At 39.0% G+C, this 22,102-nt stretch overlaps 1 protein-coding gene across 1 annotated transcript in view; it reads left to right on the top strand.

Moving 5' to 3' along the window:
• The window catches only part of PTAR1 (protein prenyltransferase alpha subunit repeat containing 1), a 50,151-nt gene that overhangs the window by 7,513 nt on the left and 20,536 nt on the right, over positions 1-22,102 (top strand). Inside the window, exons 3-4 of the mRNA XM_023752329.1 lie at positions 3,142-3,311; positions 17,675-17,741. Of these exons, the coding sequence (XP_023608097.1) occupies positions 3,142-3,311; positions 17,675-17,741 (237 nt within the window). The remainder of the gene's footprint in view (positions 1-3,141; positions 3,312-17,674; positions 17,742-22,102) is intronic.

The raw sequence follows: 22,102 nt of genomic DNA, 5'->3' as shown, positions 1-22,102 counted from the left end.
GTCAGTGGTAGAACGGAGATCTGGACCTCAGAAGATCAAGTGCTTTTGTTGCTATATATTACTGCCTCTCTTTTAATTTGAATTTTTTGATTTTCTAGTGCTTTACATTTCCTGATATGACAGTTCTCATTCTTACGTGAGAAAAGCTGCCAGGTCTTAAAGTTTGAAAGTTGGATAAGAGGAGACCTAGCAGCCCATTGCCTTTACGTAGACATATAATGTAATTCCACATTTTAAAAGTTAGGAAAATGAGATCTACAGAGACCAAGTGACATGCTCTATATATCACATTGACAGAGCTAGGAGTTGAGCCCACTGCCTTAGAAGGAAATCAGTGGTTAGGTTTTCTTGCAGAATCGAGAAGTGATGCTCTTTGAACTTTATTTATTTTGAATATTATCACCAAAGTGCAAGGATAATCAACCTTTCAGTAGCAGTTACTGAGCACCTACTGTATCCAAGGTATTCTTAGTTTTTTAATTATTGCTTGGAAGTGCAGTAGCCAACTAAAACAATGTGCAGTTTTTTTATATGTGTGCAGATGGCTCTGTTCTGTCATTTAGGTACATGTAGTTGGGCATTTTATTTTGGGTATAAATAGTGAGCAAGGCAGGGTTTTGTTTTTTTATATTGTGAATTTTAAGTAATAACCCCCCCCCCTGAAACAAAAACACACACACAAAAAAAAACAACAACAACAAAACAAACCACCAGGCTGTACCCAGAAGCTAGGATTCTTTTATTTTTGTTACTCTAACATTCATATTGTTGACTTTTGCAGTTCTTGGCAGTGTTGTAAGTGATTATTAGACCTCAGAATAAACTTTCTGAAATAATTGAACTGAGGTTGTTTTTGTTTTTTACTATTATTCTAGTTATTAAATGATCCGCTTTATATAGTAAAACCTGAACACCAGAAAATATCAGAGATTCTAACATATATTAATCGGGTATAGATCTAGATGTGGCTAGTTGTCCTATCACCAAATACAAATGCAAAAACAATGTACTGGACATTGACCTCCCTCAGATGCTCTCTCAGCATTGGTTGATTATTCCTACAGAATTTTATTTATATTACTAGAATGACAAAGTGGTAACATTTTATTATAGACTAGAGGTCCGCTGCACGAAGATTCGTGTAAGAATGGGCCTTCCTTCCCCTGGCTGCTGGCACCGCCTTTGCTCCGGCCTGGAGCCGCCTTTCTGCCTTTGTTCTGGCCTGGAGCCACCTTTCTGCCTTCCCACGCTGCCCAGAGGCCCGGGGCGGCTGGGTCAGTCCCGCCCTGCACCCGGCCGCTCGGCACCTGCATATGCAAATTAACCCGCCATCTTTGTTGGGTTAAGTTGCATACTCCTGATTGGCTGGTGGGTGTCATGAAGGTATGGTCAATTTGCATCTTTCTCTTTTATTAGTGTAGATACTGGCACAACTCCCCAGCAAAACCATCAGCTCTGTGAAATCTGGGACCACCTTGTTCATTTTTGCATTTTCAGAATCTAGCACAGTAGCCAGTACATTAGAGTAGTACTCATAAAATGTTTAGATAGTATTGACATGGTGTATTGAACACCTCTGAATCAACTGAGCTAGTTGTCAGGACAAAAGCCTTAGGTCTTAAAATATATTTACAAGTTAAGTTAGCTTGAAAGAATGGTTAGAGACTTGCAACCCTTAGAGTACCCTTGTTTATTAATATATATTCCTGTGTCACTAATGAAGTGATCAGTAGAAACCAGGTCACCTTTGAACTATTCTGTTTAGAGTTTCTAGGAAGGATTTTGTGTTCCACGGCCTCCCACCAATTTGTATTGATGGCCTAACAAAAAAAGAGGGCTTTTCTTATAACCTATAATTAGACATGTTTCCTCCTCTTTCATCTATGAAACTACTGTCTTCTTGGCAGGAGAACCCCAGGGACAGAATAGATAATGTCATACACAAGCTCTGAAAACCAGTTTTGTTTTTAAAGAACATCTTAAAAATCTATTTAGACAGTCTAAAAATGTTATTATTTGTTAGCTGCTTTTATTAAAAAAATTTTATTAGCTATTCATTAAGGGAAGGACATACTCTTTGAGAAGAAATGTTTCATGGAAGCAAGAAGGTAATTTCCTTACTTGAAAAGCATGTGTGCAGGCTTTGCAGAAACATTATGTTTGCTGGTTCATTTACTGTGTAAATCAACTGCCTTACATATTGTTTACTAAATCTTGGCCTGTAACATAGATTTTCAACTTGAGTTGAAGTGGATTGAGGAATATAGATGCCTTTGATGAAAATGATCAAATTCTGAGATGTATTTTGTGTTTTAACATTTACTAGTGTGTGTTTTTTTTTTTAAGTTTAAAGGATTATAAAGAACATAAAATATGGTCCACAATCTCAATATCTCAACGACAAAATAAGTTTTACTGATAATTTGTTTCCATTCCACATAAATTTATTAGCAGGCAAGCATAAGTACATTTGTTCACATTTTTAAAAAGATAGAAATAATATATACAAGTGATTAGAAAATTTAAACTGTACAAAAATAAAATCCTTTATCACCCCAAAAGTTTCTTGGTATCTTTCCAAGAAAAATTTTAATGCATATGTAGCTCTTTTAAAAAATTACACTAAAGGCTTTATGGTATACACTATATTTGTCATTTTGCTTTTTCATAGCTCTTGGCACCTTTTTCATACCAACGTATGCATATCTACCTCATTTTTTTACACCTCTTACTACATGGATAAACCATATATATTTTACTAGTCTTATATTCATACACATTTAGATTATTTCCAGTGTTGCAGTCAACATCCCGTTCAAAAAATTTGTTACAGTATAATTTCTGAGCAGTGGAATCACGGGTCAAAGAGTATGTGTATTTAAAATTTTGAAAGATTTTCAGATTTCCATTCAAAGATTAGACTGATTTTTATTCCAATCAACAGGGATTATAGCATACTAATTTTCCTGTACTGTTGCCAATATTAAAAATCTGGTGGTTTTAAAAAATTTCTGCCAATCCAGTAGGTGAGCTAAATAATACTTTTAAGAAATAGGAATTAGTGGATTTTTTAAAATGCTCTGCAGGATTGAAAAGGTAGTATTCTTATTTTTAATTGTTTTTTATGTTTTACATATTAAGAGATGAAATTGGCCTGATCCCATGTCCTGAAGCTAGGTATAACCGGAGCCCCATAGTCCTGGTTGAAAACAAACTTGGTGTGGAGAGCTGGTGTGTCAAGTTCCTTTTACCGTATGTCCACAACAAGCTCATTTTGTACAGAACAAGAAAGCAGTGGCTGAACAAAGATGGTAAGTATGAACTCTGTCATCTTCCTTTGTTTTTTGGAAGCAGCATGGAATATAGTGGGAAGAACCCTCTCTGGGTGCTGGCATTGCTGGATTCTAGTTCTACCTCTTTCATTCATTGCCCGGGCAGGTGTGTAACCTCGGAAAAGTGAGGAGTTTGAACTCATCAGTAGTTTTCAAATTTTACATCCATAGTGATTCTATGGGAGGTGCCTCAAGCAGGGTGCCAAGCCACCTACTGAAAACCGAGTAGTAAATCGAGCAATTCTGATTTATCTTTTTTAATATAGAGGGGTCATTTATTAAATTGTATTTGAAGAAGGTGTTCTGTGACCAAAAAGAAGAGGACTGCGGTTGCTACAAGCTCAGATTCTCTGCTTTCTAATCCTTTAGTGCTATTCTGTGTGTGTGTGTGTATAAATAAATAAAAAGAGGTAATATGCAAATTAGCCAGGACGCCGTAACAGTCACGACGGCTTGGGAGGAGGCTGTGCGCGTGGGTGGGCGGGAAGGGACTGCTGCCCGGTGAGGCAAGCCACAGATGGTGCAGGCCCGCAGAGAGCAGGGAGCAGGGCCTGCCTGTGGGCCGTGGCAGCGGCGGCGAGCAGGCAGGCCCGCAGAGGACAGGGAGCAGGATTTGCCTAGGGGCCGCAGTGGCGGTGAGCAGACAGGCCTGCAGAAAGCAGAGAACAGGCTTGCCAGCAGCCCGGCGGTGAGGAGGCCCACAGAGAACAGGGCCTGCCAGCCTGGGTGCGCCAGCAGTCCCGCCTCTGTGTGTGAGCTGCAGAGGAAACACCTTTTCTGACCGCTCGTTGGCTAAGCTCCCTGTACGCCACTTGCAGTGTTCTTGGTAACTTGCATAATAAGAATCTAAGAAGGTGATCTAGGGTTTTTCCACCTCACTTCTGGAGGAAAAAATGAAGGTCCGCTGCTGGAGGGGCTAAGAAATGTCATATCCTGCCCTAGCCAGTTTGGCTCAGTGGATAGAGCCTCGGCCTGCGGACCGCAGGGTCCGGGTTCGATTCTGGTCAAGGGCATGTACCTAGGTTGCAGGCTCCTCCCTGGCCGGGGGCCAGGTCAGGGCTCATGCAGGAGGCAATCAATCAAAGTGTCCCTCTCACATTGATGTTTCTCTGTTTTTCCCTCTCTCTTCCATGCTCTCTAAAAATCAATGGAAAAATATCCTCAGGTGAGGATAAAAAAAAAAGAAAGACAGAAATGTCATATCCTATGAAAGAGACATCTTGAAAATGCCTAAAGAAAGTTGTCATTTTTGTGTGGTGAAGGGACTGGAGTCCGTGTTGATGAAAACACCTTGGCGGCCGGCAGTGGCACCAGCAGCGGGGTGATGGGGGTGGTGCCTTCCCCTGATCAGCTCAGTTGCCTCCCACAGAGGGAGGCCAGACTGCGGGCCTAAGCCATCAGTAGGACACCCCCTGAGGGCTCCCGGATTGGAGAGGGTGCAGGTTGGGCTGAGGGACCACTCCCCCCCCCACTCCCGTACACGAATTTTGTGCACTGGGCCTCTAGTATAAACAATAGAACTTATTTTAGTAGCAATCCAAATGAGATAATGGAGGCATCATGTGGTAGTTGTATTGTGATTTGTCACACTGTGAAACCCAGTTGAGCTCAAGCTCTCTGTGTCCTTTTCCTATGCTGATATGATCAAAAGAAAACCATCCCAGCATTCACTTCTTCTGCTCCTCTTTGCTGCATCAGACAATCCCTACTCATTCCACCTGGTTTATTTTCTTAGTTTCCCGCTATAGGTGATATTAAGCCTCCATGTACACAAATTCTGTTTACTTTTCAGTAAAAGTAAGACCTAAGGGCTCACTTTTTTTGGAGAGTACTAAACCAAGATTGTTTTTGTAAAGCTCCTGCCCCTCCCCACATTATATCAGTACCTTTAAAAGTACTCAATATGCCTGGTGGCTAAGTTTGAATAAGAACTTTGTTTCATAGAGAATTTTCATTATCAGCTTGGTAGCCATTACCAAGGGCCTACTCATAGCAGAAGCTGTTCTAAGTAGTGTAGGAGACAAAAAGATGAATAATATATGTTCTTTTTACTCAAGAAGCTTACAGTGAGTGAAAAACAATCTCTTTGTGGAGTGTTACCAAAGATATTACATAGCAATTTACTTATATTCCTTTCAGCATTGTCCTTAACATCCTATATAATAAAGAGGTAATGTGCAAATCCACCCTCACTCCGTCACGCCATCACAAGATGGCTGCACCCACAGCAGCGGCAGGGTTCCCATAACACAAGGTGGTTGCGCCCACAGCGGAGGCGGGGTTCCCATAATGAGCCATAACAAGCGATCAGCAGGGACCTGAGGCGGCACCCCCCCTCCTGGTGGGGCTTGATGGGGGACCTCAGGCCATGCACCCCGCCCTGGCGCCGGACCGGGGTACCTCAGGTCGCCCCCCCCCCCCCATGGCACCAGGCTGGAGGACCTGAGGCTGCACCCCCCCACCTGGTGGGGCTTGACGGGGGACCTGAGGCTGCAACCCCTGCATGGCGCCGGGCCGGGGGACCTGAGGCTGTGCCCCCTGCCCGGCAGGGCTTGTCGGGGGTGGGGCCGCCTGGGTCTGGGTCTCGTGTGATTTCGAGGTGCACGCAGGTGGGTGGGGACTTGACTCTGGGTCCCGCGGCATGCCCCAGACTCTGACAGGAGGAAGATTTTCATTTACATTTTACTAATTTTCTTTCATCTCTGACACTTCTATTACAGAGAAAGGGCAAGTAGCAATATTAAAATATTTCCTCTAATTAATTCCCTTTTAATGTGCACGAATTTCGTGCACCAGGCCACTAGTACTGTCATAAGAGATTAATAGCACTTATCTCTGTTTAGACCAGTAGAAAAGGAGTTTGATTTGAAGGTTATTTAATGTGTGAAATAGTTTCTATTTTGTGTGTTTCACTTATTTAGTCCTCTGATATATATATATATATATATATATATATATATATATATATATGAGAGGCCTGGTGCATGAATTTGGCCTGCAGGATCGGGCTGAAACCGGCTCTCCGACATCCCCTGAGGGGTCCCAAATTTCTAGAGGGTGCAGGCCAGGCTGAGGGACCCCACTGGTCCACAATCAGGGCCCGGAAGGGACCGCAGTAGGGCTCCAGGGCGTGTCTGGCCCTTCTTGTTCATTCTGGATCGGCCAAACCCCAGCAGCAAGCTAAACTACTGGTTGGAGCATCTGCCCCCTGATGGTCAGTGCACGTCATAGCAGGTGGTTGAGCAGCCTTAGCATATCATTAGCATATTACGCTTTAATTGGTTGAACAGATGACTGGACTTAGCATATTAGGCTTTTATTATATAGTATATATTTTTGTTTGTATATAAACTCAATTAAAAGGCTATGCCTAAGTTTATGGTATAGTTTATATTTGTGGCATCAACTTAAAGGTATAAGTTTAAGCATAAGCTTAAAGGTAAGGATTTTTGTATTGTTAGATCCTCTTTCCTTCTCCATTTCATCACTCTATAGTAGGTTTTAATATCATTAAGGTACAAAGTAACACCCTGTGAATCCATTAAGTTATTTTTTTGCCAAACACCTATATGTGTTTTCTGGCACACAGAAATGTATAATTGAATCAATACATAACTAACTTGGGGCGGGGTGGCAGAATGATACTCTTGTAGAAAAGACAATGTACATTTTAAAATGTCAAAGTCTATTTTTGTTTCAGATCATTGTTTTTTGCCTATTCATGTGTGCTAGCCCAACCTGCCTTCTCTTTGTAGCCCTTCCAAGTCTTTTCCTGTCTGTTTCTTGCATTTATGGACACTGCACAGTTGGCTTTGCTAATTCTCCTCATCATGTAGTTTTAGTCTTGATAGGCCCAGGAGGACCCGGGCAAAAGATGATGTGGTTAAATGCACTCACAAGAATAGCTGACATCTAAGCTCTGAGTGCTGATGCAGCTTCACATGTTTATAGAGCTTGATTCCATCTAACCTGCATCCTTATGGAAGCAGTTCTCAGTTTCACTGGTTTGGTGTGTAGGGACAGCACAATTTAGTGTCGTACGTACAACTCAGGTTGTGTATCGTTATTATCAGTAAAAATATGGAAGCGAATTTCTGATTTGGCAGGAAAAGATATGTGAAAATCCTGACTAACATAAGAGTCTTTTACTAAACTTATGAACCGAAGCAATTAGAATACAGAGGTAAATCTTGTTAAGTAAAAGCAAAAAATGTTTGGAAAAAGTTATTTCATGAAAATGCTGTGAAAACTGTTTTTTAAGAAAATATACAAATAAGGACAAGTGAAGAAACTGGACAATTTTGGAACAGTTTCAGAAATGTCAGTATTTGTGTGATTGATCATGCCAAACCCTAGGTACGCATCCCCTAAGAATGTGTTCTATAAATGAAGGTTACCTTTATTCTTGGGATACATTTTTTTTTCTTTTTAATCAAACTGAATTCATGCTCTCATTAATGTGCTGAATTCCTTAGATCTTTGGAAAGCATCTTTCTGTATTAGGGTTCTCCAGAGAAACAACCAGCTGAAAATTACATGTATACAAGGAGATTTATTATGACAAATTGGCTTGCATGTTTTTATGGAGGCTAAGAAGTCCCACCATCTACTTTCTGCGAGGTGGGGACCCAAGAAAGCCAGCGATATGACTTAGTTTGAGTCTGAAGGCCTGAGAACCAGCGAGCCAGTGTCTCAATCAGTCCAGAGGCAGGAAAAGATGAGAAGTCCTAACTCAAGCAGACAGACAGGAAGCAAAAAACAGGGATGAATTACTCCTTCTTTCTTCTCATGTCCTAGGTGGGCCTTCAACAGATTGGATGATGCTTACCCTAATTATGGAGGGCAATCTACTGTATCTACCAATGCTAATCTTGTCTGGAAACACCCTCACAGACACACTCAGAAATAACGTTTAATTTACCCATAGCCTGGCAAGTTTAACCATGGTTTAGCTAAAATAACCATCACAGCATCTCTGTTTAATTGCTTGGAGACTGATATTTTTTTTAAAAATCTGATGCAATAATAGCCATATTTGGTTTGGGAGAGAAATGATACTGTAATTCTTATTTTTGAGAAATCCATGACAAAAACAAGCAAAAGAGAAGTCCACAGCATTGGAGTCTTAACTGAGCAGAGCTCTGCCCCACACTTTGACCATCTCCATGTGTGCCATTCCATCATCATCTTTTGCTCTCCCCTCTTTCTCACCATTTCTGCTCCATTATTGTGCTATTTCTTTAAAAGCCATCATCAGCTCTTCAATTCTTATTCCTCATCTGGACAAATGTTATTACCTCATAGCTGGTCTACCCCATTTTCAATCGCTATTTTGTAATCCATGTCCATACCATTAGCCAGTGTCACAAACAACACATCTCATTTCATATTCATGCTGTCTACATTGTCAATAGAGTTGGCTTGGTATTTAAGGGCCTTCACAATCTGTCCCCAGCCTACATTACCAACCTTCCCTTTAAAAAAATATGTTTCTATCTCTCTCTCCCTCTCCCAATATATATATATCTTTATTGTTGAAAGTATTACAGATATCCCCCTTTTTCCCTCCCGTTGACCTCCTCCACTGTGCTCTCGTCCCCTCTCCAGGCCTTCCCCGCATTATTGTCTGTCCATGAGCTGTGCATATTTGCATATAAGTTCATTGGTTAATCTCTCCCCCCCCCCCCCCCCCCGAAGTACATCAGCCTATTGCACGCTTCAGTGTCACTGGATCTATTTTTGTTCATCAGTTTGTTTTGTTCATTAGATTCCACATATAAGTGAGATTATGTGATACATGTCTTTATCTGACTGGCTTATTTTGCTTAGCTTAATACACTCCAGGTCTCTCTATGCTGTCTCAGAGGGTAAGAGATTCTTCTTTTTTCACAGCTGCATAGTATTCCATTGTGTAAATGTACCATAGTTTTTTAATCTGTTCATCTATCAAACACTTGGCACTTGGGCTGTTTCCAAATCTTAGCTATTGTAAATAACGCTACTATGAACATAGGGGTGCATATATTCTTTGTGATTGGTGTTTTTGGCTTCTTAGGGCATATTCCTACATGTGGGATCACTGGGTCAAATGGCAGTTTCTTTTTAAATTTTTTGAGCAAACGTTAGACTGTTTTTTATAGCTTTTCTTCTACTTCAAATTCAGTATCAGAGGTTGTAGATTCTCAGTCCTCGAACTAAAGCCAGCCCACAGATATATTTTCTTTTGGTATGTTATAATGCTTTTAAATTATTTTTAATATATATTTTTATTGATTTCATAGAGGAAGGGAGAGGGACAGAGATAGAAACATCAGTGATGAGAGAGAATCATTGATTGGCTGCCTCCTGCATGTCCCCTACTGGGGATCAAGCCCGCAACCTGGGCATGTGCCCTTGACCGTAATTGAACCTGGGACCCTTCAGTCTGTAGGCTGATGCTCTATCCACTGAGCCAAACTGGCTAGGGCTTTTAAAAATTATTTTTAATTAGGTAAACACTTAAAGTCAGGATGAACTTTTAAAATTAGCATGGAAATCTGCATTTCTGTCTTCACTTAAAAAATCAGAAGCCTTCAGTGCATAAATTTCTCCATGGTGCCAATTGGCTGGGGCTCACAGCCTCTGCTTTTCTTGACTAGGGAAGCTTGTTCCAAGCTTTACTACAACCTCCTCATGTTCTTCAGACACTGAGGGAGAGTGTCAGTTGCTACTTACTAGGTTTGCTTTCATACATTTTGACCATCATTTGAACCTTGAAAGCATTTGAGTTTTGCAGTCCTTTGATATACATTTCAGCCACAACATACACTGTTCCATTCTTGGACTTTGCTGTGTACTACTGCCTTATTTCTGTGTTTTTTTCTGAGGCCAGGTTTATGTCTTACTAGAGGCCTGGTGCATGAATTCATACACCAGTGGGGTCCCTCGGCCTGGCCTGTGGGATCAGGCTGAAATCAGCTCTCCGACATCCCCTGAGGGGTCCCAAATTGCGAGAGAATGCAGGCTGGTCCGAGGGACCCCACTGGTGCACGATTGGGGCCAGGGAGGGACGTGGGAGGTTGTCCAGCTGGGGAGGGACTGCGGGAGGGCTCCAGGGCGTGTCCAGCCCCTCTCGCTCAGTCCTAATCGGCTGGACCCCAGCAGCAAGCTAACCTACTGGTCAGAGCATCTGCTCCCTGGTGGTCAGTGCATGTCATAGCGACTGGCTGACCGGTCGACTGTCTGCCCCCTGGTGGTCAGTACACATCATAGGTTGAGTGGCCTTAGCATATCACATTGTATGCGGGAAACGTATTTATAAAACGTATAGAGTAAGAAGTAAGAAACGTTTAGGCTTAAAATTAAAAAATTTCACTGTACACAAAATATGAAAATTCACAGAAAAAAGCCAATATTAAAATATATATATATTTGCCTAATATATATATATATTTACCCTTGGTGAGCAAATGTATTGAGAACAAGTATAAAACGTATAAATACGTTTCCCACATACAATGTGATATCATTAGTATATTACACTTTGGTTGGTTGAACGGACGACTGGGCACTTAGCATGTTAGGCTTTTATTTTATGTCTTATATTGTCACTATTGTTGTGGTTGCCAGCATAAACACACCCACACCCACAAACCCATAAAACCTTTTTGACTGCTCCAGGAGACAGTAATTACTTCTCTGCACGCCTATGGGAGTCCTTTATTCAGAATGCTTGCACAGTAACACTTACCATAGTTTTTTTATAGTTGATTATTTAAATAACATTTTCCCCAGCTTGATTGTTAGTTTGTTAGAAAAAGGGATTATGGCTTGTCTTTCTTTATCCAACACCTTATGTATTCAACAGACATTTATCAAAAAAATAACAAGAGTTTGATAAGCAAAAGACTTGAGCTTAGTCTGGCTATCGGTTCAGTGATTCTGTTCTATAATAAGTGACCTTTTGGAGTTTATCATATAGCTTTATCTCAAGCCTCTTATATTAACCTAAATGTATTTTGGAAAAAGCAATTAACCAATCCAAGCTGACCTTGGATTTATTTCTAAATGCATGAAAACCTATCTGTCAGAGACAGTTATCAAACCCAGTGATCATTGCCACATAACTGCTGGCCTTGGGCAGCAAAGAAAGCTTATTGATTTTTCTCTGACTGTTCTGCAGCATCCCCTCCTTGTTATAGCTGGATTTAGCTACCTTCCTGTATATAATGTATCCCGATTCATTTTCTCCTTGTGATGGGAAGATCAGTTAGTTACATACCGACGTGTGTGTAACAAACAGTTATTTGCTGGTATGTATTCTGTCATTTGGAGAGAGATCTGTTTAATATCAAGAAATGGTAGGGATTTCAGTAGCTCACATCTTAGTAAAACTGCAAAGGAAAATAGTATATAGTTGATGAAATGTAGAGACAGTGAAATAACTACAGACAAATAAAGATACATTTATCTTTATCTAGAGATCTTTGGTGTATCTTTAGATCTTTGGTTCAGGTCTCACTCGAAGAGGGCCGAGTAATTGTAGACAATGTGCTGGGGTGGAAATAGCATCTGTTTTGCAGGAAGAGACCTGGATTTAGAATCAGTTCATCAATACACTAAAGTCACTTTACTTATTTAACCTCTTCCTATTTTCACACTAGTGGGTCTCAGAGGGTTGTTGTGAGGATCACAGGAAGTGGTATATGTAAAGCACTAAGTACAGTGCCTGGCATGTAGACAGTAGTCTCCTTTCTCTCATTTAGCCAGAGCCAGTGGGGAAGAGGAGCAGAAAAGTACATGTAATTCAGGAATGATTCCTTAAATGTTTTGTATTTCCAACCTAGTTAATTTTTTCTTTAATGGCCCTTTCCCATTTCTGATATTCTACTTCATCCCCGCCTCTTGGATCACATTGAATACTTCCTGTAGGAAGGCCTGTCTGAACTTGAGTCCTGAATCGGGAAGAGTTAGTGATTTGTCAAAGAGGAGGGGAGAGGGCCTAGGACTGAATATTACACTGATGGTTGATGGAGGCTGTTGATAGGCTTTAAAACCAGAGATTCTTAGAAGTTGAGAAGCATCCCCACTGCTCAGCAGTCACTGCTCAGATAGCTCAGGAGATTCCTTTCCTCCTTCTGGGGGCCCCACCCCAGTATGGTTTATGGAACTGGGCTAGGAAATACAAGCTTTGTAACAGGAATTACCATTGGGTGCTTACTGTCAGGTACTGTCCTAACGCTTTATGGGTTTGAATTATTTAATATCCCCATGAATAATACTATTATTAGCTTTATTTTACATGAGGAGGACACTAGCACAGAAAGATAAAGTGACATGTCCAGAACGTCCCAGTAAGTAGTAGAGCTGGCTGGGCTCTGAACCCAACAGCTGCTGTTGCCCTGCTAGGGGGAGACCCTGTAGTAAAGGAAGTGTTACTTTGATTAGTCTTCCTCTCTCTTCACACAACCACAGAATGAAAAGTGGGGACTTAGGTATTTTTCTGTGTGTTTGTCTTGTACTGCTGTACAGAGTCTCTCATGGAGGATGAACTTGTCTTCATTTATGGGTTGGGTAGGAGAGTTGCATTAAGAATTACAAACAAATAGTCACAACCCTGAGTCACACTTCTTTTTTTTTTTTTTTTTAATACAGAAAGGAAAGTCCAAGAAACAAAATAACAGTTTATGTGGATAGTATTATGGATTGAAAAATTATAGACTTCAAAAGAAATACTAGAGACCTTCCCATCATATACAAATGTTTTTATATAGCTACTTAACAACCAGGTGTGTTTTTTGTTGTTTAGTTTACAAGTTTAGAAATTTAGACAGTTTCACTATAGGAACATCTGCCTCATGATTACTTCTTTGATAAATTCGTGTTAAAAATTTTCTTTTTTTTTGTTTTGTTAATCCTCACCTGAGGATGTTTTTCCATTGATTTTTAGGGAGAGTGGAAGAGAGAGGGAAAGACAGAGAGAGAAACATCAATGTGAGAGAAACACATTGATTGGTTTCCTCCTGCATGAGCCCTGACCAGGGCCTGGGCTGGGGAGGAGTTTGCAACCAAGGTACGTGCCCTTGACCGGAATCAAACCCGGGGCCCTTTGGTCTGCAGGCCGATGCTTTATCCGCTGAGCCAAACCAGCTAGGGCAAAAATTTTTCATTTTTTGATAAGAAGCAATGGTATTTAGATGAACAAACATTTATCGAGTATCCACTGTCAAACAGCTGTGGTGATAGGGAATGAATCTAATTGCTCACAACACTGAGGTTGTTGTTATCACCATTTCACAGATAAGGAAACTGATGTTCAAAGGTGTTATCTAGACAGTAAGTGGAAAAACTGAGATTTGAACCCAGGCAGAGACCATATTTTTCTCATTTATGTTGAGTAAATGAGTAATTTGAAGATGTATTAGAGAGGACCTGCCTCCAAAAAACAGTCTCATTAAGAGGATAATATTTATCAAGATCAATAACAAAGTAAGATGCACACAGAACATAGAGATGAAAGATTGCTTCCAGCCAAGTAGGTCAGGAAAGTCTTTAGGAAGAAAGATGCTTTAAAAAATATTTTTTTCAGCCCTAGCCAGTTTGGCTCAGTGGATAGAGCGTCGGCCTGCAGACTGAAGGGTCCCGGGTTTGATTCCGGCCAAGGGCACATGCCCAGGTTGCAGGCTCTATCCCCAGTCGGGGGCATGCAGGAGGCAGCCAATCAATGATTCTCTCGCATCATTGATGTTTCTATCTCTCTCTCCCTCTTCCTTCCTCTCTGAAATCAATAAAGAAAAAAAAAATATTTTTTTCAGAGATAGGAGGGCATTTCTGGCAGAGAGAATAGCAAGCAGGTAACTCTGAGTTATATCCAGAGAGGAGAAGGTAGGCAGGTAGGAGGTGTTTAGTGAATGGTGGGGTTTGGTCCAGGAGGAGTGTAGCACTTGAAGAGCAAGCAGTGGAAGGCCAGGCTGACAAGGAGACTGGGACCAGGTTCTAGATTCTTGATACATTTCTTCAATACCCCGTGCCCTCTCTAGTCATGCTATGGTACCATAACCATTTGAGAGTACACTATATGTGGAGTTTCATGCCTCTTTACAAACTTTGCTCACATTTAAAAATATATATATATTTTTATTGATTTCAGAGAGGAAGAGAGAGGGAGAGAAACATCATTGATGAGAGAGAATCATTGATCGACTGCCTTCTGCACACCCCACATTGGGGATTGAGCCCACAACCTGGCATGTGCCCTTGACCAGAATCGAACCCAGGACCCTTCAGTCCGCAGGCCGACGCTCTATCAACTGAGCCAAACATTTTTTCCCCATGGTCTGTAATGCCATTTACTGCCTTATTCACCTGATTCATTGATAGCCTTCCCTGGATACTCCAGTAAGAATTAATTGCAGCTGTTTTGGTGGTCCCTAAAATGTAGCATATATTTCTAGTTCACATTTATTTCATTTTACCTTACATAATTGTTTACATTTCTCTCCAACTAAAGGGTAATCTCTGGAGAGCAAGATGAGGTCATAGTTATCATTATATCCATTCTTTCAGTTCTAAGGGCCCAGTTTAATCTTTGTACATAGTCAATAATTAAAATATTTGTGGAATTAAATAAATAATGGTGTAGAAATTTATATTTATTTTCCCTGATAAATATTAAATTAGTGCCAAAAACTACTAAAAGTAAAAGAAAGAAGAGGTTAAATTATTCTTTATAGCTATACTAGAGGCCCTGTGCACGACATTTGTGCACTGGGGTGGGGGGGTGTCCCTCAGCCTGGCCTGCGCCCTCTTGCAGTCCGGGACCCCTTGGGGGATGTCCGCCTGCCAGCTTAGGCCCGATCCCCGGAGATTCCCCCAGGGATTCCCCTGGGGACAGGGCCTAAGCCAGCAGTCAGACATCCCTCTCGCAGTCTGGGACCCCTCACTCCTTACTGCCTGCCTGCAGCAGAGGTAGGAGAGGCTCCTGCCACTGCCGCTGCACTGCCAGCCGTGAGACGCTCCTGTGTTGAGCGTCTGCCCCCTGGTGGTCAGTGCACATCATAGCGACCAATTGTTCTGCCATTTGGTCGATTTGCATATAAGCCTTTTTTGATATAGGATTGTGTTTATACATGTAATGCTTGTAATAAAGATAATGGTAGAAAATAAATGTGTTCTCATCCTACCTTTTGTTTCTCATTTATAAAGTGTTATAATATATTCATTAGTAATGAAATCATGAGCTCACAATAAATGTTAATCTCTTATTGAGGTGGTTGAGAATGGAATGATTGTTTTTTGCTAGAGTATTTTAAAATGACTGTAGGGATGCATATATGTGTGCTTGTTTTTAGATTTAAAAAATTTATTTTTCTTAAACACAGAATGTCCCAATTATTTATTATAGACAGATATTTCAATTGTAGTATAATTGAGTTATTTAAAGCTGTCATATGCTGATCTTGCCACACATTAATTGAGAGACTATAGGCAAAATGCTTAAATTCTCTAAATATCATTTTTCCTGTCTGTAAAGTGAAACAAGAATATCTTGGATCGTGATCGTGAGAATTTGAAATAATGTAAATAAAGTACTTTTGCCTGGTACACAATAATGCTAAATAATTATACCAGTTTTCTTATTTTTTAAAAAAAATATATTTTATTGATTTTTCACAGAGAGGAAGGGAGAGGGATAGAGAGTTAGAAACATTGATGAGAGAGAAACATGATCAGCTGCCTCCTGCACACCCCCTACTAGGGATGTGCCCGCAACCAAGGTACATGCCCTTGACCATAATCGAACCTGGGACCCTTCAGTCCGCAGGCCGACGCTCTATCCCCTGAGCCAAACCAGTTAGGGCCAGTTTTCTTATTTTATTTACTTAGCATTTAATATGAGCTTGGTATATGTTTCATTAATTTAGTATTATGCCCTAGCTTGATCAACTTAATCCTAAAATTCTCTTTTCAGTTTTAGTAAAATGAAGACAGTATATCTAAATATTACTCATTTCATTCTATTAAATATAGGCTTATGGAGCTTATTTGAATATATAGGAATTATGTCAAGACCATGATAGACAAAAATCTAGTAAATATGAATAGGCTGTTCATAAGATGAAAATAGTAAACAATGAAAAAAAGTTCATATTAGTGATTGGAAATTAAATATATAAATTAAGACAGAATCAAAGTATAATTTTTTATTTACCACATTCATTTTTTTTTTAGTATAATTATATAGATTGGAGTTACAGGGACTTAAGTACATTCATGTTATATAAATAGATACAGTACATTTGGAAGACAATTTGGAAATGTTTAGTAGGAGCGTTGCTGGTATTTGTATTGTTTGACAGTAGTTCTACTCCTAGAAGAATATCCACAGAAAATAATCTACCAGACAAAAAATGTGTATTAAAATATTTTTACAATATTATCTATAACAATAAAAGCAAACAGGAAACACCCTAAAGTATAAGATAAATGATAGCATATTAAACTATGGGATTGTTTCACAGCTGTTAAAAATGCATACTGTAGCAATGTAGGAGAATGCATATGTAATAATGTTGAATGAAAATATATAACAAAACTGTATATCATTGCTATAATTATGTAAAAATGTGTGAAACAGGATAGTCTTCAAAGGGGAATATGAATGAATTGTGTTAAATTAGTTGATTATGAGTGATTATTTTTTTCCTTTTGAAAATTTGCAGTCAGTTCTTGAAATATTTGTGGAATTAAATGAATAGTGGTATAGAAATTGTGTTTCTTTTCTTTAGTAATTATTAAATTAGTACCAGAAACTACTAAAAGAATGAAGAGGTTGATTTGATTATTCTTTATAGGCATATTGTATTATAAAGTTATTTCAATGTCAACTTTTAAGAAAGAGTTATACTTATCATAAGTAGAAGAAAATCTTGAGGATAATCTCCTTATCCCTGACAGCTTAGACAGTGATGGCGAACCTATGACATGCGTGTCAGAGGTAACACGTGTGTCAGAGGTGACACGCGAACTCAATTTGTTAAATGGCATTTAAATATATAAAATAAATATCAAAAATATAAGTCTTTGTTTTACTATGGTTGCAAATATCAAAAAATTTCTATATGTGACACGGCACCAGAGTTAAGTTAGGGTTTTTCAAAATGCTGACACGCCGAGCTCAAAAGGTTCGCCATCACTGGCTTAGAACAAGGTATAGCTATCATTAAAATTACTGTGACATGAGATCTATATGTCAGTTAATGTGAGCATATATTTCTATATAAAATAAAATAAAGACCTTAAAGAGAAGCCGAGCTTTAAAGGATAGGACTATTTGTTTTTAATATGACTTCTCTTTATTTTAGAACTGATAGATGTCACACGCACCCTGCTGCTTTTAAACCCAGACTTTACCACGGCATGGAACGTGAGGTATGTCATTCTTATCAGTGATAAAATGAAGTTGTCCAAATTTCTGAAGACACAAGCCCCATGAGTTGTAAAATGAAATATAAACCATATGTCCATGGCATCTTCTACTCGTTCTTTATAATAAGCCCATGAAAATTTTAACATACACTTTGCCCCTTTTTGCATATTTATGTCTGTTCTCTGTAAACTTCTTTCCTGAAATATAAATCATCATGTTGAGTTACAGTATACCATTTGATACCTGCTTTTATTTTCCTTTCTTTTTAAGAGAGGTAGGGGCAATCAGCATAGTTGGTTGATGAGTAAGACCCTGGTTAGTATATTTGAGAAGCATTACAGTGTGTGGGGTGAGCATTCAAGGCCACAAACTTGTAATCTCAGTTTAGTCACTAACATTGGGACCTCTGTGGGCAAATCACCTGCAGACTCTGGCACTCAGTGTTTTAGAGAGAGGTCATATTTTATTGATATCTTTAATTCTATTATTGTAGCTTTAAACACAAATACTTGATCGAACTATTACAATTCAGACCAGGTTCATGTTTTTCAATATTTATGGTTTTTAAAAACTGGTGGTTCCTTAGACTAACACAAATCTCTTAAGAGGAAGGCAGGATACAAATTATCCTATATAATAAAAGCGTGATATGCTAATTAGACCAGACGTCCTTCCAGATGACTTTCTGTGTGAAGCCAGGGCTGCAAGGGCTGAGGCAGAAGCGGCTGCCATGGCAGCAGGGTCCAAGCCCCTTGCATCGGGCCTCTAGTAGATAAATAAAAGTGAAGTCTCAATGAACATAGTAGATAAATAAAAGTGAAGTCTCAATGAACATTGTGAATACATTTTAATTTTTCTATAGAGAAAAGACTTCATTTAATTTTCTTTTCTTTATTTATTTTTATTTTTTTGTTAATCCTCACCCAAGGATATTCTTCCATTGATTTTTTTATTTTTAGGGAGAGTGGAAGAGAGAGGGAAAGACAGAGAGAAACGTCGATGTGAGCAAAACACATCGATTGGTTGCCTCCTGCACGAGGCCTGGGCTGGAGAGGAGCCTGCAACCAAGGTATGTGCCCTTGACCAGAATTGAATCTGGGACCCTTTGGTCTGCAGGCCGATGCTCTATCCACTGAGCCAAACTGGCCAGCATCTTCATTTAATTTTCTGTGAATTTTAAGCAAGGTTATATTCTGAGTTAGTATTTTTTAATACCTGCTGAATTTTGTATTTAACTGATTTTTAAAATTTTAGGTAACTTTTACGATATGTCTTTTTTAAATTGTCTTTTGAATAATTAATGATCAGCTATAAAGATTGAGTTATATAGCTTCAAAATATATTTAATTTTATAATTCTCATTTTCTTTTATGGAAAGCACCACAGCAGTAGGGAATAGACTAATATTTATGAGTGGCTACTATATTCCAAGGACCATACTACAACTTTATACATTATCTTATTTAATCCACACAATTCTTGACAACTTTTTTTTTCATTCATCAAATATTGATTGATAATTACTGTGTGCTAGGTTCTAGGCACTGGGAATAAACCAAGAATAAAACAAACAAAAATCCCTGTCCTTGTGAAATTTTTATTCTAATAATAATAAGAAAAGCAATAAGGACATTCACAAGTAAAATATATAATAGATCATGTGTTGACAAATCCTATGGGGAGAAGCTGGGAAAAGAATAGGGAAGGCCAGAAAGAGAAAAGAAAGAGTGGTATTGCAGTGCGAAATAGGAGACATTAGAGCAAAGACTGCATGAAATCAGGGATCAGTCTTTGTGGATTCTGGGGTAGGAGCATTCCAAGTGGACGGAACAGCAAGTGAAAAAGCCCCCAGTCATCTGAATTGTCCCTGGGTGTTCTGGGACAGCAAGGAGTCCAGTGTAACTGGAGTAGCAAGAAAGAGGGAAAGAATAATTTAGCTAAGAGATACTGGTAACTTGAAGATGAGCTCGGCAGGGAAGTCAGAAGTCATAAGATTCTCACCTATTTTATAAACTGTATAAGCTTATACTGTATTTAATAATCTGGTTTAAAGACACAGATGATGAATTGGATGTGAGAGAATCAAGAGGGTGAAGTTTGACTCTGGTTTTGGGCCTAAGCAACTGAAAGGACGGAGTTGCCATTTACTGAAAAGGGGACATCTAGAAGAGGAGCAGATTTAGGTGGGGCTGCTGGTTGGCAAGTCATTTTGGGATGTTAGGTTTGTGTCTAGCTTGTTGTCTATGAATCTAAAATTCAGGTGAGCGTCCTAGGCCAGATGTTAATTTGGGAATCACTGGAAAATAGGTAGTATTTAAAGCCCTGAGATTGTTTGAGATACCCAAAGAAGTGGGTATAGGTAGAAAAGAGACCCAGTCCAAAGACTGAGCACTGCTACACTACAGTTTTCTAGAGTTGCACAGCCCAATATAGTAGCCACTAGCCATATGTGGCTATTGAGCCCTTGAAATGTGACTCAGTTGAAAGGTGCTATAAGTGTAAACTACAGCAGATTCTGAAGACTTAGTGCCCCTAAAGTAAAATATCTTATTACTAATTTTTATATTGATTACGTGTTGAAATTATAATATTTTGGAGGTACTGAGTAAGGTAGTCAGGGCACTGAAAATAATTAAATGCAGTGAAAAAGAAAGGAAGGTAATAGAGAAGTGGGAATACCATTTTTATTCATGTTCTCATATTCCTCATTAGAGAGAAATTGAAAATCCTTAAACAAAAAAAATTCCTACTAGCATAATGTATGTACATACATGTACATACACACATATATATAATTCAGTGGAGGAGAAAGAACCTAGTCTTAAGATATGAATCTTAAGTCCTATTTCATCAATTAACTAGCAGACAACTTTGGACAAAACCTATTAACTTCTCAAGAGATTTAGTTTCCATATCTGTGAATAAAAGATTTTAATTAGGTGATTATTTTTATGATTCTTTTGAAATGGACTATTTTTATTATATGTGGTTTGGTCTTATGAAATGAAATTGTTCTATAAAATAATTTCAGTGATGTTAATAGCAGTTAATCTTGAACTTACTCTAGGAAGATTATTGGGAAAATTTTTTGCCAGATAAGTAGAAAGGAAATTTTGATTTTTTTAAAAAACATTGTAGATATGTGTTCTAGTGAATTTTTAAAAATATATATTTTATTGATTTTACAGAGAGGAAGGGAGAGTGATAGTTAGAAACATCGATGAGAGAGAAACATCGATCAGCTGCCTTCTGCACGCCCCCGACTAGGGATCGAGCCCACAACCAAGGTACCCTTGTCCAGAATTGAATTGGGGACCCTTCAGTCCGAGGGCTGATGTTCTATCCACTGAGCCAAACCAGTTAGGGCTGTTCTAGTACATTTTAATTTGTATTAGTGAGATTGATTGACATATGAAGACATGGAATCATGAATACATAGTGAAGAAAAACTGATCTAACCCTGTACGATCTTTTGCAAACCAAAGACTTAACATTTTATGTTTAATTGTTGGTGTATTTCTTCTGCAGGAACTCTGGGAAGAATTGAGAGATTTTGACTGCATTTTATAAACTGCTAAAAGCTGGTATAGCACATTGGTACTTCAATTTATAGGTGTTTCAGTCTTAGGAAAAAAAATACAGGCAAGAGTAAGTTTTTGAACCGATATCCTGAGGTTAGAGTGAGTGATGCATGTAGTTTAAAAATCCATCTGGTTATAGAAAAAAGTGACAGCTGCTTCTGTTTTTTTCTCCTATTTTGTTTTCTTTGAATTTGCTTTGAAAATTGGTGAATTACTTGATGAAAGAGGTTGACTTCATAACAATGTCCTATTTTTCCAACAGTCTGCACATAGAGTAAGCAGAACATCTTTGAGCAACTAGAGTAGCTGAGTAGCTGACAACAAGCTCCAGTGATTCGGGTCCTTTACTCATGGCCTATTGATTTAAATTGGTAACTTTATGGATCTAATTTTTGGTTCTGACACTTTGAGCTTGGAGACCTTGATCATGTTATTGAATCTCTCCCTAATTCAGTTTCCCCATCTGTAAAATTGAGTTAATATTAGATTACACCATATGAAATTGTTGTTTTTGTAGATCAAAGATGATGAAATCCAAGCATTCAGATCCTGGTTTCTAATACCAGTCTCTAATAGAAAGAACTGGGCTTCTTGGGAAAATGGCTGATTTTAAAACCAGAGCAGGGAACATACAAGATGAGCCTGGAATATTTCACAAGGCCAGGAAGTTAGGAAGTAGTCAGGAAGTGCTCAAAAATAATATGAGCCAAAGCTGGAATAAGTTGAATAATAAAATAATATTGGCTTATACCCCAGAGTATAAAATGAATATCTGTAAGTTC

Source organism: Myotis lucifugus, unplaced genomic scaffold (genome assembly GCF_000147115.1).
Source record: "Myotis lucifugus unplaced genomic scaffold, Myoluc2.0 scaffold_31, whole genome shotgun sequence".
Taxonomy (NCBI): domain Eukaryota; kingdom Metazoa; phylum Chordata; class Mammalia; order Chiroptera; family Vespertilionidae; genus Myotis; species Myotis lucifugus.
This window is presented reverse-complemented; position numbering and strand designations above follow the sequence as displayed.